At 37.6% G+C, this 14396-nt stretch overlaps 1 protein-coding gene across 1 annotated transcript in view; it reads right to left on the bottom strand.

Moving 5' to 3' along the window:
- The window catches only part of BRMS1L (breast cancer metastasis-suppressor 1-like), a 44205-nt gene that overhangs the window by 11633 nt on the left and 18176 nt on the right, over positions 1 to 14396 (bottom strand). Inside the window, exon 5 of the mRNA XM_010835312.1 lies at positions 468 to 564. Coding sequence (XP_010833614.1) covers positions 468 to 564 — 97 coding nt within the window. The remainder of the gene's footprint in view (positions 1 to 467; positions 565 to 14396) is intronic.

Here is a 14396-nt window from a genome sequence, read left to right as displayed (position 1 = left end):
ACGTATTGCTGAAGCCTGGCTTGGAGAATTTTGAGCATTACTTTACTAGCGTGTGAGATGAGTGCAATTGTGCTGTAGTTTGAGCATTCTTTGGCATTTCCTTTCTTTGGGATTGGAATGAAAATGGACCTTTTCCAGTCCTGTGGCCACTGCTGAGTTTTCCAAACTTGCTGGCATATTGAGTGCAGCACTTTCACAGCATCATCTTTCAGGATTTGAAAGAGCTCAACTGGAATTCCATCACCTCCTCTAGCTTTGTTTGTAGTGATGCTTTCTAAGACCCACTTGACTTCACATTCCAGGATGTCTGGCTCTAGATGAGTGATCACATCATCGTGATTACCTGGGTCGTGAAGATCTACGCTTCATTTATGTACCATCTGTATAGGAGACTAGATGTGAGGAGACACCTCAGTAAACCAAAGGCTTAGTGTCACTTAAACATGACATCACAGCATTCCCCTCACCTGAGGTAATATCAATGCTGTGCCGGTCCTCTTCAAGCCTTCGTATCTTCTCCTCTAACTCACTCTGTACTGTATCGTATAACAAAAGCTTTTCACTCTGAAAAAAAAAATAGATCACACATAAGTAGGAAGGAAAAAACTGTTCCATATTTAACTAACAGTACCAAATAACTCACTGTTAGAAGTATTTTAACATATGGTGCTTTTGTTTAAATTCAACTTAAAAGTTTTAATATGAAATGTCAAATATATGAATGAACTAAAACTAGAAACTACGGAATCTAAGTATACAGAGAACTACATACAATTAAATTGTTTAAGAATATCTAAATCTGTATGTGATAAAGAGGCAAATATTTACTTCATAAAAAACTCATAGTGAGCTCCTGTAGCCCCTTTTAAATACAGGCAGGTCCCCTGTCAGCACAATGGAGAGCCTGTCCTGTAAAATGTATCATTGTAAAACAAACTATTTTTTCTCGTATCAGAACAATTCCTCACTAATACGTCAATCATATTAAAAGAAACTAATATATCATCAAGAGAAAAATTCAAGTATAAATTTTATAATTATTTCAAACAATTCAATTAAAGATAAAATCATAATATTACAGACTAATTATATCCCAATCTTGGGATATATAATTATATCCCAATTATATAGAAAGACTGAGCCACTGGCTAAGAGACAAGACAATTTACTAGTAAATCAGACTAGAATCCGGGTCCATTTGTTCTATCCCATAGTTTTTATTATAAAATACTGTATCCTTTATTTTAAAAGCCAGAGGATGAGCATCAGTGTGAGAATGAGCAATGTGTGTGTGTGCATGCGTGTGTGTGTGTGTGTATGTGTGCGTGCGCGCAGATGTGCACATGTGCACTCAGTAGTGTCCAACTCTTTGCGACCCCATGGACTGTAGTCCATCAGGCTCCTCTGTTCATGGAATATTCTAGGCAAGAATACTGGAGTGGGTTGCCATTTCCCACTATAATTTTATATGACAAATAAAATCACATAGACTTATCATATAAAAGGCTGTGACAGATTGCCACCCACCTACCACATGTGTATCTCTAGTAAAGACAATAGCCTATTGGGATATAGCTAGATATAACTGTCTCATAGTAGCTACTGCTGCTGCTGCTGCTAAGTCGCTTCAGTCGTGTCCGACTCTATGCGACCCCATGGTCGCAGCCCATCAGGCTCCGCCGTCCCTGGGATTCTCCAGGGAAGAACACTGCGGCGGGTTGCCATTTCCTTCTCCAAAGCATGAAAGTGAAAAGTGAAAGTGAAGTTGCTCAGTCGTGTCCGACTCTTAGCGACCCCATGGACTGCAGCCTACCAGGCTCCTCCAGCCATGAGATTTTCCAGGCAAGAGTAGTGGAGTGGGATAGTAGCTACTAGAATACAGTTAGTTATGATTTCTTGTGGAAGGCATAAGCCATGCCCATTTTCAGCATTCCCAGTGTCAATCATGAAGTCTTCTCTTTTGGGTTTGAAATTTAGAGTCTACATATGCTTGAAGGTTCTCCCAAGTGGTAGAGAAAAGATGGTTTTTGTAAATTTGAAGCAATCCTGGAGGTAGAGAGAAAGCAGAGCTGAAGAAAGCTAAAACTAGATCCCCTTTGAAAAATTATCTCATTACATATTACTCTCTATGCTTACTTCCTTTTACTTTCTCCTCCGCTTTTGGTAAAATTTTATGGGAATAGTCTAGCATTATCTACATTGTACTACAAGAACTGGGAACTGTTACATAGCAGATAAGAAGGGAGAACAGGCTACAGCTACAGTCAAGATCGTGTGATGGCTAAGAATAGAGCCAGATTCTCCAACCAAAGAGGACTCTGAAAGCTAAGCAGGAGTAATAAAGCCTTTGCTTTTAAAAATATTTCAATGAAAAAATGTTTTGTAAAAATTACCATTAAAAAAAGAATATGGACTTTTAACTGGTGAATTCTCTTTGTATTCCATTGATATATTTGCCCTAGGCCAAGCAGAAATTCTGAAATAAACCTACCAGTCATTGTTTACAATTGAAAAAAAAAGGTACAATGGGACTGAAATGTTTGAAGTTTTGAAGGCATCTCTAAAAAATATTACAGGTATACTTTAAATTACACAAATAGAATTGCCTTGACTCTATCCTCATTATTCCTTGTTCTTCTCTCCCTTATCCCCAGCCCCTCAACAGCCTTCCATAAGGAAAGAAAGTCATAAATGAAGCAGGTAAAAAGACATCGGAAAAGAAAGAGACATTCAAACTCCCTTGCTTTGGTGCCTGTAGAGGCTTCTATACTCAATAGGTAATTTAGCTTTTTTAAAGTATTATTAATTATAACTACATATTTGACTTCAAAATCCCACACCCCTCCAATCTTCACACGTATACTTAGCGAACCTGCTCACTGACCCCTTTCACCAACTGAGACCATATTCCTTCTTATCAGGGACGTGTTAGGGAATGCCAGCAAAGTGGCTCCAAGGTTCCACGTTTGCACTGGTCTCCCTCTGGCCTGGGTTCAGAATCAACTGCCTGTTGGCAGTTCCCTGATTAAGGCATCTCACAGTTTTGGACCTGGATAGCGTCTTGGGAGATTTTCAAGGACTAGCATTACCAGAGAAAGAACAAAACATATTAAAAGGCTACAGTCTTTTTTTTTTTTTTTAAGTATGCTGCATTGGAATAAAAAGATAAGCAGAATAGGATTTAAAAGCCAAGAAACAGACTCCGGTTGTGGGAAATGTTACAAAAAAGGTGACTTCAAATTATTTGAAAACCAGATGACAATAAATGACAAGAGAAAAATGAGTTTAACTGTACAGAGGAAAAAAGTTGCCTTAAAACTCAACATTCAGAAAACTAAGATCATGGCATCCAGCCCCATCACTTCATGGCAAATAGATGGTAAAACAACGAAACAGTGAGAGACTTTACTTTTCAGGGCTCAAAAATCACTGCTGGTGACTGCAGCCATAAAATTAAAGGACGCTTGCTCCTTGGAAGAAAAGTTATGACCAACCTAGACAGCTTATTAAAAAGCAGAGACATTACTTTGCCAACAAAGGTCCATATAGTCAAAGCTATAGTTTTTCCAGTAGTCATGTATGGATGTGAGAGCTGGACCATAAGAAAAGTGAGCACCGAAGAATTGATGTTTTTGAACTGTGGTGTTGGAGAAGACTCTTGAGAGTCCCTTGGAGATCCAACCAGTCCATCCTAAAGGAAATCAGTCCTGAATATTTTCAGGATTTTCAGGAAGGACTGATGTTGAAGCTGAAACTCCAATATTTTGGCCACCTGATGCAAAGAGCTGACTCACTGGAAAAGACCCTGATGCTGGGCAAGATTGAAGGCAGGAGAAGGGGACAATAGAGGATGAGATGGTTGGATGGCATCACCAACTCGATGGACATGAGTTTGAGCAAGCACTGGGAGTTGGTGAGGGACAGGGAAGCCTGGCACGCTGCAGTCCATGGAGTCACAAAGAGTCGGACACAACTGAGTGACTGAACTGAACTGATACAGAGAAAAAATTCTATAACATGAGGTTCTTTGCCTTACGTTATACAAAACAATTAATGGACTAAACAGTTAAATTTACAAAATGAAACTTAAAGAAAGTAAGGAAAGATAGTGAATGATATTGGGATGAAGAAAGCTTTTCAAAGCATAAAAATCCAAAGGACAAGTTATGTTTTGAAAAACTATTTGTGAACACAGAAATTAAAGATACATTAAAAAGCAAACAAAGGTAAGAAGAAAGCAATAAAAAATATCTGCAACATGACAAAGCCTTAAAACCATCAGATGAAATTAAACAAGCATGGATAAATCAGTAAGAAAAATCTAAATACTGTCCATGCTGCTGCTACTGCTAAGTCCCTTCAGTCATGTCTGACTCTGCGACCCCATAGACGGCAGCCCACCAGGCTCCCCCATCCCTGGGATTCTCCAGGCAAGAACACTGGAGTGGGTTGCCATTTCCTTCTTCAGTGCATGAAAGTGAAAAGTGAAAGGGAAGTCGCTCAGTCGTGTCCGACTCTTAGCAACCCCATGGACCACAGCCTACCAGGCTCCTCCATCCATGGGATTTTCCAGGCAAGAGTACTGGAGTGGGGTGCCATCGCCTTCTCTGAAATACTGTCTATACTCACTACCAAAAACAGCCAAAAGAAGAGACAGAGAGACAAATACAAGTACAAATTAAAATGTACAGTATGTAATACTATTCTTCACTTGGCAAAGTTGTTTTATTCTTTTCAATTATAATAAACAATGCCTACCAGAAAAATAAATGACCCAATCAAAAAATGGGCCAAAGAACTAAACAGACATTTCTCTAAAGAAGACATACAGATGGCTAACAAACACATGAAAAGATGCTCAACATCACTCGTTATCAGAGAAATGCAAATCAAAACCACAATGAGGTAACATCTCACGTCGGTCAGAATGGCTGCTATCAAAATGTCTACAAACAATAAATGCTGGAGAGGGTGTATGGAAAAGGGAACCCTCTTACACTGTTGGTGGGAATGCAAACTAATACAGCCACTATGGAGAACAGTGTGGAGATTCCTTAAAAAACTGAAAATAGAACTGCCATATGACTCAGCAATCCCACTGCTGGGCATACACACTGAGGACGCCAGAACTGAAAGAGACACGTGTACCCCAATGTTCATCACAGCACTGTTTATAATAGCCAGGACATGGAAGCAACCTAGATGTCCCTCAGCACATGAATGGATAAGAAAGGTGTGGTACATATACACAATGGAATATTACTCAGCTATTAAAATCAACGCATTTGAATCAGTTCTAATGAGGTGGATGAAACTGGAGCCAATTATACAGAGTGAAGTAAGTCAGAAAGAAAAACACCAATACAGTATATTAACACATATATATGGAATTTAGAAAGATGGTAACAATAACCCTATATGTGAGACAGAAAAAGAGACACAGATACACAGAACAGACTTTTGGACTCTGTGGGAGAAGATGAGGGTGGGATGATTTGAGAGAATAGCACTGAAACATGTATATTACCATATGTGAAACAGATCACAAGTCCAAGTTCAATGCATGAAACAGGGCACTCAAAGCCGGTGCACTGGGACAACCCAGAGGGATGGGATGGGGAGGGAGGTGGGTGGGGGATTCAGGATGGGGGACACAGGTATACCCATAGCTGATTCATGTCAATGTATGGCAAAACCACCACAATACTGTAAAGTAATTAGCCTCCAATTAAAATTAATAAATTAATTTAAAATAAATATACAATGCCAACTGATACAGAGAATATAAACCAACTCAACAATTTAGAAAGTAACTTACAAATAAGTTTTAAGGACTTCACTGACTACATCCTTTGATCTAGTAATTACGCTGAGGATTCCATTCTAAAGAAATAACAACCTTGGCCAATATTGCATGGAAAAGGATGTCCACAACAGCAATACTTGTAATGCATAAAACCAGGAACAAAGTAAAATCCAATAACAGAGTATTGGCTACAGAAATTATTGTACATCCATACTACTACTCTGCAGATAACAAACATTCAGAATTCAAAAAGTAGGGGAAAATTCAAAAAGCTACAGTAAAATTACAAATGAATCCAGATCATAAACTCTCTCTTCCCAAAGACATAATGAAGTAAACAGAAAACAAGTACAAAATAAATCAACAAACACTTACAGTTATCAAACAAAGGAAGGAGCACAATGCCATGCCATAACCTCCGAACATAACTAAACTGAGACAGAACCCTAAGATCTGCATTATGTACACTATACACACACAGGCACTCTGTAAAGAAAGAAGTTGAGAGGGGCGAATATAAGAAAAGTCTGAGTCATACTTCCAAATCTACAAAGAAATGAAGAAGGGTCTGGATAGGGGAAAATACATGGGAAGCCCTAAAGAGAGAAAGGCTCACCAGTGAGAAGAAAACTTCTAGAGCTCAGCAGCTGACAAGCTCTGCACACAGGCAGATTATATTGACTCACTCCTAGATATGAATGATGGCCAAAGGTGGCTAGTTATTTGTGAAAAGCATCAAAATGAAACACAGAGAGACAAATGAACAAAAAAGAAGTATAAACAAACAGGAACAAGTCAAGATACAGAAAAAAAAAGTTTAAAACAACTGCATTTAATACCCATAAAAGGATGAGATTACACCCATGAGGAAAGAATAGGAGTTGGAAAAAGTATAAAAAATGGGTAATCAGAGGACATAAGGGCTTTTGGAAATTAAATACAGAATGGAAATAAAATATTTAGTAAAAGGATTGGAAAAGAAAGTTGAATACACTCTTAAAAAGAATAAAATAAGAATGAAGGGAAAAGGTGGAGGGAAGTACAATAAAAATATAATATATAAGATCTAAATACTATGTAATAATATAATATATATATGAAATATAAAAAAATTCAAAGATCAATCTTGGGGGTTCAGCAGCTAACCAGGAAGAGTTCCAAAATGAGAAAACAGAAAATAATGGAGAAGAAACAATGTAAGAAACTTCTCAGAGCAAAAGATATGTTTCCTGATATAAATGTTCCTCTGAGTATTCACATGAATGAAAAGAGAAGCACATATCACCTTGCTGTTCCATAGCATCAAGGATAAAGAAAACATCTTACAGCTATTCAGGAAGAAAACAGGTCATGTACAGAGGATCAAGATTCACAATGGTAACAGGCTTCTCAAAGCAATACTAGAGGCTAGAAGACAATGGAAAAATGCCTTCAAAATTCTGAGGAAACATCATTACTTACATCTAGAATTCCATACTCTGAAGGGTGAGTTAAAAGATGGTTCTGGACATGAAAGATGTTAAGGGTTTTAAAACACGTCCAATAAATCTTTGACATGCCTCCCTTCAAAAGCTGGACCCTAATTCCTGTCTCCCTGAAAGTGGGCAGGACTTAATGACTCATCTGTAAGGAACAGAATGTGGCAGAAATCTAGGTTATTAAAAACACTGTCACTTCTATCTTGCTCTTGTAAACCATTCACTCCCAGAGAAGCTAGTCACAAGGTCATGGGGGCCCTCAGTAAGCCTGTGGAGAGGCCTATGGGAATAAGGCTTCCAACTAACAACCAGCAACAACCTGCCAGTCTTTAAGTCAGTCACCGTAGAAGCAGTTCCTGCAGTCCCAGTCAAGCCTTCAAATAGCTGCTTCCCTGGCTGACCTCTTCACTGCAATTTCATGTGATTCCCTGAGCCAGAACCACCCAGCTAATTTGCTCCCAAGTTCCTGACCATAAAGACTGAAAAATAAAATGCTTATTACTGTTTCAAGTGACTAAATTTTGGAGTAATTTATTATAAAGCAATAGATAACCAATACAAGAAGTCTCAAACAACTAACTTCTATACACTTTTTCCCAAGAAGCTACTCAACAAAACTGAAAAAAGAAAGCAAGACTAGCAAGGAAAGAAGTAAAGGGAATTACTTTACTTGTGAAGAGATACCCATGAAGACAGAGATGCAGCTGGCATAGAAAGTATCTGAAAGATGGAGCAGAAAGGAACGGGGTCCAGGGATGGAAGACTTGCTCCCAGGATGAAGAACTCCAGAAGGAAATGGGTCTCATGGATTACCTGATGCATCTGACCATGTGGAAAATGGCACTGGGGGTTTTCATAAATCTGCTCGAGTCTCTGGGGAGAACTGATAAACAAGAGAAAACTAACAAACAATAAATGAAGCAATTAATTCCAAGGTTAAAAAAACACAGTTGTACAAGAAGGGATGTTTAAGCAAAGCATAACTCTGGGATCAGTAAAAAATAATTATTGTTACGACAAAAACAAAAATTATGACATAACAATATCAGAAGAATGAGATAAGGGGAACTATTATGGAATCCTCAGCTTTCAAAAGGTACTATCCAAAACTGGTATTATTTAGAAATGAGGCTAAACTCCAGAAGCAGTAGATAAAAGATTTACATAGACAATTGCTGCTTGCATGTAGAACACAGAGATGGGAGTGAGACTGCTGTTTTGCATTACAAGCCTGTGCTTTCAGAAATATGTACACACATTACCCAGTAAAAGCAGATTTTTAAAAGTATTTAGGGAGGGGGAATCTGGTTGAAGGCCATCCAAAGATACAAACTTCCAGTTATAAAATAAACAAGTACAACATGATTAATTAACACCACTGTGTGTTATATACAAAAGTTGTTAAGAGTAAATCCTAAAAGTTTTCATCACAAGGAAAAATTTATTTTTCTATTTTTTAATTTTGTATCTATATGAGATGATGGCTGCCCATTAAACTTATGATATCATGATGCTTATAAATTAAATCACTATGATGCACACTTTAAACTTACACAGTGCTATACGTCAATTACATCTTCATAAAACTAGAAGAAAAAAAATTTTTTTTTTATTGATGGATAATTGCTTTACAGAATTTTACTATTTTCTGTCAAACCTCAACATGAGTCAGCCACAGGTATACATATATCCCCTCCCTTTTGAACCTCCCTCCCATCTCCCTCCCCACCCCATCCCTCTAGGTTAATACAGAGCCACTGTTTGAGTTTCCTGAGCCATACAGCAAAATCCTGTTGGCTAACTATTTTACATATAGTAATGTAAGTTTCCATGTTACTCTCTTCATACATCTCACCCTCTCCTGCCCTCTCCCAATGTCCATAAGTCCATTCTCTGTTTCTCCACTGCTGCTCTGTAAATAAATTCTTCAGTACTATTTTTCTAGATTCCATATATGCATTAGAATACAATATTTATCTTCCTCTCTCTGACTCACTTCACTCTATATAATAGGTTCTCGGTTCATCCACCTCATCAGAAGTGACTCACATGCATTCCTTTTTATGGCTTAGTAATATTCCATTGTGTGTATGTACCACGACTTCTTTTTCCATTCATCTGTCAATGGACATCTTGGTTGCTTCCATGTTCTACCTATTACAAATGTACTGCTATAAACAATGGCATACATGTGTCTATTTCAGTTTTGGATATGCCTAGGAGTGGGATTGCTGGGTCATATGTTGGTTTTATTCTGATTTTATTCCTAGTTTTTTAAGGAATGTCCATACCGTCTTCCATAGTGGCTGTATCAATTTACATTCCCACCAACAGTGCAAGAGCATTCCCTTTTCTCCACACCCTCTCCAGCATTTATTGTTTGTAGACTATTTGATAGCAGCCATTCTGACCAGTGTGAGGTAGTACCTCATTGCAGTTTTGATTTGCATTTCTCTAATAATAAGCCTTTGACTGTGTGGATCACAATAAACTGTGGAAAATTCTGAAAGAGATGGGAATGCCAGAACACCTGATCTGCCTCTTGAGAAATTTGTATGCAGGTCAGGAAGCAACACTTAGAACTGGACATGGAACAACAGACTGGTTCCAAATAGGAAAAGGAGTACGTCAAGGCTGTATATTGTCACCCTGCTTATTTAACTTATATGCAGAGTACATCATGAGAAATGCTGGGCTGGAAGAAGCACAAGCTGGTATCAAGATTGCCAGGAGAAATATCAATAGCCTCAGATATGCAGATGACACCACCCTTATGGCAGAAAGTGAAGAGGAACTCAAAAGCCTCTTGATGAAGGTGAAAAAGGAGAGTGAAAAAGTTGGCTTAAAGCTCAACATTCAGAAAACGAAGATCATGGCATCTGGTCCCATCACTTCATGGGAAATAGATGGGGAAACAGTGGAAACAGTGTCAGACTTTATTTTGGGGGGCTCCAAAATCACTGCAGATGGTGACTGCAGCCATGAAATTAAAAGATGCTTACTCCTTGGAAGAAAAGTTATGACCAACCTACATAGCATATTCAAAAGAAGAGACATTACTTTGCCAACAAAGGTCCGTCTAGTCAAGGCTATAGCTTTTTCAGTGGTCATGTATGGATGCGAGAGTTGGACTGTGAAGAAAGCTGAGCACCAGAGAATTAATGCCTTTGAACTGTGGTGGTGGAGAAGACTCTTGAGAGTCCCTTGGACTGCAAGGAGATCCAACCAGTCCATTCTGAAGGAGATCAGCCCTGGGATTTCTTTGGAAGGAATGATGCTAAAGCTGAAACTCCAGTACTTTGGCCACCTCATGCGAAGAGCTGACTCATTGGAAAAGACTCTGATGCTGGGAGGGACTGGGGGCAGGAGGAGAAGAGGACGACAGAGGATGAGATGGCTGAATGGTATCACTGACTCGATGGACGTGAGTCTGAGTGAACTCCGGGAGTTGGTGATGGACAGGGAGGCCTGGCGTGCTGCGATTCATGGGGTTGCAAAGAGTCGGACACGACTGAGCAACTGAACTGAACTGAACTGAACTGAACTGAATAATGAGCGATGTTGAGCATCTTTTCATGTGTCTGTATGTCTTCTTTGGAGAAATGACTGTTTAGGCCTTTTTCCCACTTCATGATTGGGTTGTTTGTTTTTCTGGCATTGAGTTGTACAAGCTGCTTGTATATTTTGGAAATTAATCCTTTGTCCGTTGTTTCATTTGCTATTATTTTCTCCCATTCTGAGGGTTGTCTTTTCACCTTGCTTATAATTTCCTTTGCTATGCAAAAGCTTTTAAGTTTAATTAGGTCCCACTTGTTTACTTTTGTTTTATTTCCATTACTCTAGGAGGTGGGTCATAGAGGATCTTGCTTTATGTAGAGTTTTCTGCCTATGTTTTCTTCTAAAAGTTTTATAGTTTCTTGTCTTACATTTAGGTCTTTAATCCATTTTGAGTTTATCTTTGTATATGGTGTTAAGAAGTGTTCTAATTTCACTCTTTTGCATGCAGCTATCCAGTTTTCCCAGCACCATTTATCAAAGAGGCTGTCTTTGCCGCATTGTATATTCTTGCCTCCTTTGTCAAAAATAAGGTACCCATAGGTTCATGGGTTTTTTTCTGGGTTTTCTATCTTGTTCCATTGGTCTATATTTCTGTTTTTGTGCCAGTACCATACTATCTTGATGACTGGAGCTTTGTAGTATAATCTGAAGTCAGAAAGGTTGATTCGTCCAGCTCCATTCTTCTTTCTCAAGACTGCTTTGGCTATTCAGGGCCTGTTGTGTTTCCATTTGAATTGTGAAATTTTTTGTTCTAGTTCTGTGAAAAATGCTACTGGTAATTTGATAGGGATCCACACTGAATCTGTAGATTGCATTTGGTAGTATAGTCACTTTGATAATATTGATTCTTCCTATGCAGGAACATGGAATATCTCTCCATCTGTTTATGTCATCTTTGATTTCTTTCATTAGTGTCTTATAATTATCTGTGTACAGTTCTTTTGTCTCCTTAAGTAAGTTTATTCCTAGATATTTAATTCTTTTTGTTGCAATGGTGAATGGGATTGATTCTTTAATTTCTCTGATTTTCATTGCTAGTATACAGAAATGCCAGTGATTTTGGCATATTGATTTTGTATCCTGCAACTCTGAGAAATTCACTGATTAGCTCTAGTAATTTTCTGATACTATCTTTAGGGCTATCTATGTACAGTATCATGTCATCTGCAAACAGTCAGAGGTTTACTTCTTTATTTTTTTTATTTTATTTTTTAACTTTACAATATTGTATTGGTTTTGCCGTACATCAAAACGAATCTGCCACAGGTATACATGTGTTCCCCATCCTGAACCCTCCTCCCTCCCCATATTTTCTTCTCTGATTTCTGTAGCTAGGACTTCCAGAACTATGTTGAATAATAGTTGAGAAAGTGGACACCCTTATCTTGTTTCTGATCTCAGGGGGAATGCTTTCAGTTTTTCACCATTGAGAATAATGTTTGCTGTAGGCTTATCATATATGGCTTTTACTATGTTGAGGTAGGTTCCTTCTGTGCCCACTCTGAAGAGTTTTAATCATAAATGGGTGCTGAGTTTTGTCAAAGGCTTTTTCTGCATCTATTGAGATGATCATATGGTTTTTATCTTTCAAATTGTTTATATGGTGTATCATATTGATTGATTTTCATATATTGAAGAATTCTTGCATCCCTGGAATAAACCCAACTTGATCATAGTATATAAGCTTTTTGATGTGTTGCTGAATTCTGTTTGCTAAAATTTTGTTGAGGATTTTTGCATCTATGTTCATCAGTGATATTGGCCTGTAGTTTTCTTTTTTTCGTGTTGTCTTTGTCTGGTTTTGGTATCAGGTGATGGTGGCCTTGTAGAATGAGTTCGGAAGTGTTCTTTCCTCTGCAATTTTTTTAAAGAATTTTAGAAGGATAGGCATTAGTTCTTCTCTAAATGTTTGACAGAATTCTCCCATGAAGCCATCTGGTCCTGGGCTTTTGTTTTTTGGGAGATTTTTGATCACAGCTTCAATTTCAGTGCTTGTAATTGGGTTGTTCATAATTTCTTTCTGGTTCAGTCTTGGAAAATTGAATTTTTTTAAGAATCCATCCATTTCTTCCAGGTTATCCATTTTAGTGCCATATAGTTGCTCATAATACTCTCTTATAATCCTTTGTATTTCTCTACTGTTTGTTGTAATGTTTCCTTTTTCATTTTTAATTTTGTTGATTTGATTCTTCTTTTTTTCTTGATTAGTCTGGCTAAAGGTTTGTCAATTTTGTTTATCTTCTCAAAGAACCAGCTTTTAGTTTTATTAATCTTTACTACTGTTTCTTTCATTTCTTTTTCATTTATTTCTGCTTGGATCTTTATGATTTCTTTGCTTCTACTAATTTGGGGGGGGTTTGTACTTCTTTTTCCAGTTGTTTTAGGTGTAAAGTTAGATTATCTATTCAATGTTCTTCTTGTTTATTAAGGTAGGATTGTATTGCTATAAACTTCCCTCTTAGAATGGCTTTTGCTGCATCCCATAGGTTTTGAGTTGTGTTTTGTCATTTGTTTCTAGAAATTTTTTGATTTCCCTTTTGATTTCTTCAGTAATCTGTTGTTTATTTAGAAACATGTTGTTTAATCTCCATGTGTTTGTGTTTCTTACAGTTTTTTTCTTGTAACTGATATTTAGCGTCATAGCATTGTGGTGCTCCTATGTTGGGTGCATAGATATTTATAATTGTTATATCTTTCTCTTGAATTGATTCTTTGATCATTATGTAGTGTCCTTCCTTAACTCTTGTAGTCTTCTTTATTCTAAGGTCTATTTTGTCTGACATGAGGATTGCTAATCCAGCTTTGCTTTCCATTTGCATGTAATATACTTTTTCATCCTCTCACTTTCAGTCTTGAGATCTGAAGTGGGTTTCTTGTAGACAGCATATATACCGGTCTTGTTTTTGTATCCATTCAGCCAGTCTGTGTGTTTTGGTTGGAGCATTTAATTCATTTACATTTAAAGTAATTATTGATATAAATGTTCCTATTGCCATTTTCTTAATTGTTTGGGGTTGATTTTGTAGGTCATTTTTCTTCTCTTGTATTTCTTGACTATATAAGTCCCTTTAATATTTGTTGTAAAGCTGGTTTGGTGGTACTGAATTCCCTTAACTTTTTCTTGTCTGAAAAGCATTTTATTCCTCCATCAATTCTGAATGAGATCCTTGTTGGGTACAGTAATCTTGGTTGTAGATTTTTCCCTTTCAGTACTTTAAATATATCTTGCCATTCCCTTCTGGCCTACAGAGTTTCTGCTGAAAGATCAGCTGTTAAGCATATAGGGTTTCCCTTGTATGTTACTTGTTGCTTCTCCCTTGCTGCTTTCAATATTCTTTCTTTGTGTTTAGTCTTTGTTGGTTTGATCAGTATGTGTCTTAGCGTGTTTCTCCTTGGGTTTATCCTGTATGGGACTCTTTGTGCCTCTTAAACTTGATTGACTACTTCCTTTTCCATGTTGGGGAAATTTTCAACTGTAATCTGTTCAAAAATTTTCTCATACCCTTTCTTTTTGTCTTCTTCTTCTGGGACCTCTATAATTCAAATGTTGGTGC

Source organism: Bison bison, unplaced genomic scaffold (assembly GCF_000754665.1).
Source record: "Bison bison bison isolate TAMUID 2011002044 unplaced genomic scaffold, Bison_UMD1.0 scf7180017864041, whole genome shotgun sequence".
Taxonomy (NCBI): Eukaryota; Metazoa; Chordata; class Mammalia; order Artiodactyla; family Bovidae; genus Bison; species Bison bison.
The sequence above is the reverse complement of the archived record's forward strand: the minus strand, read 5'-3'. Positions and strand labels throughout refer to the sequence as shown.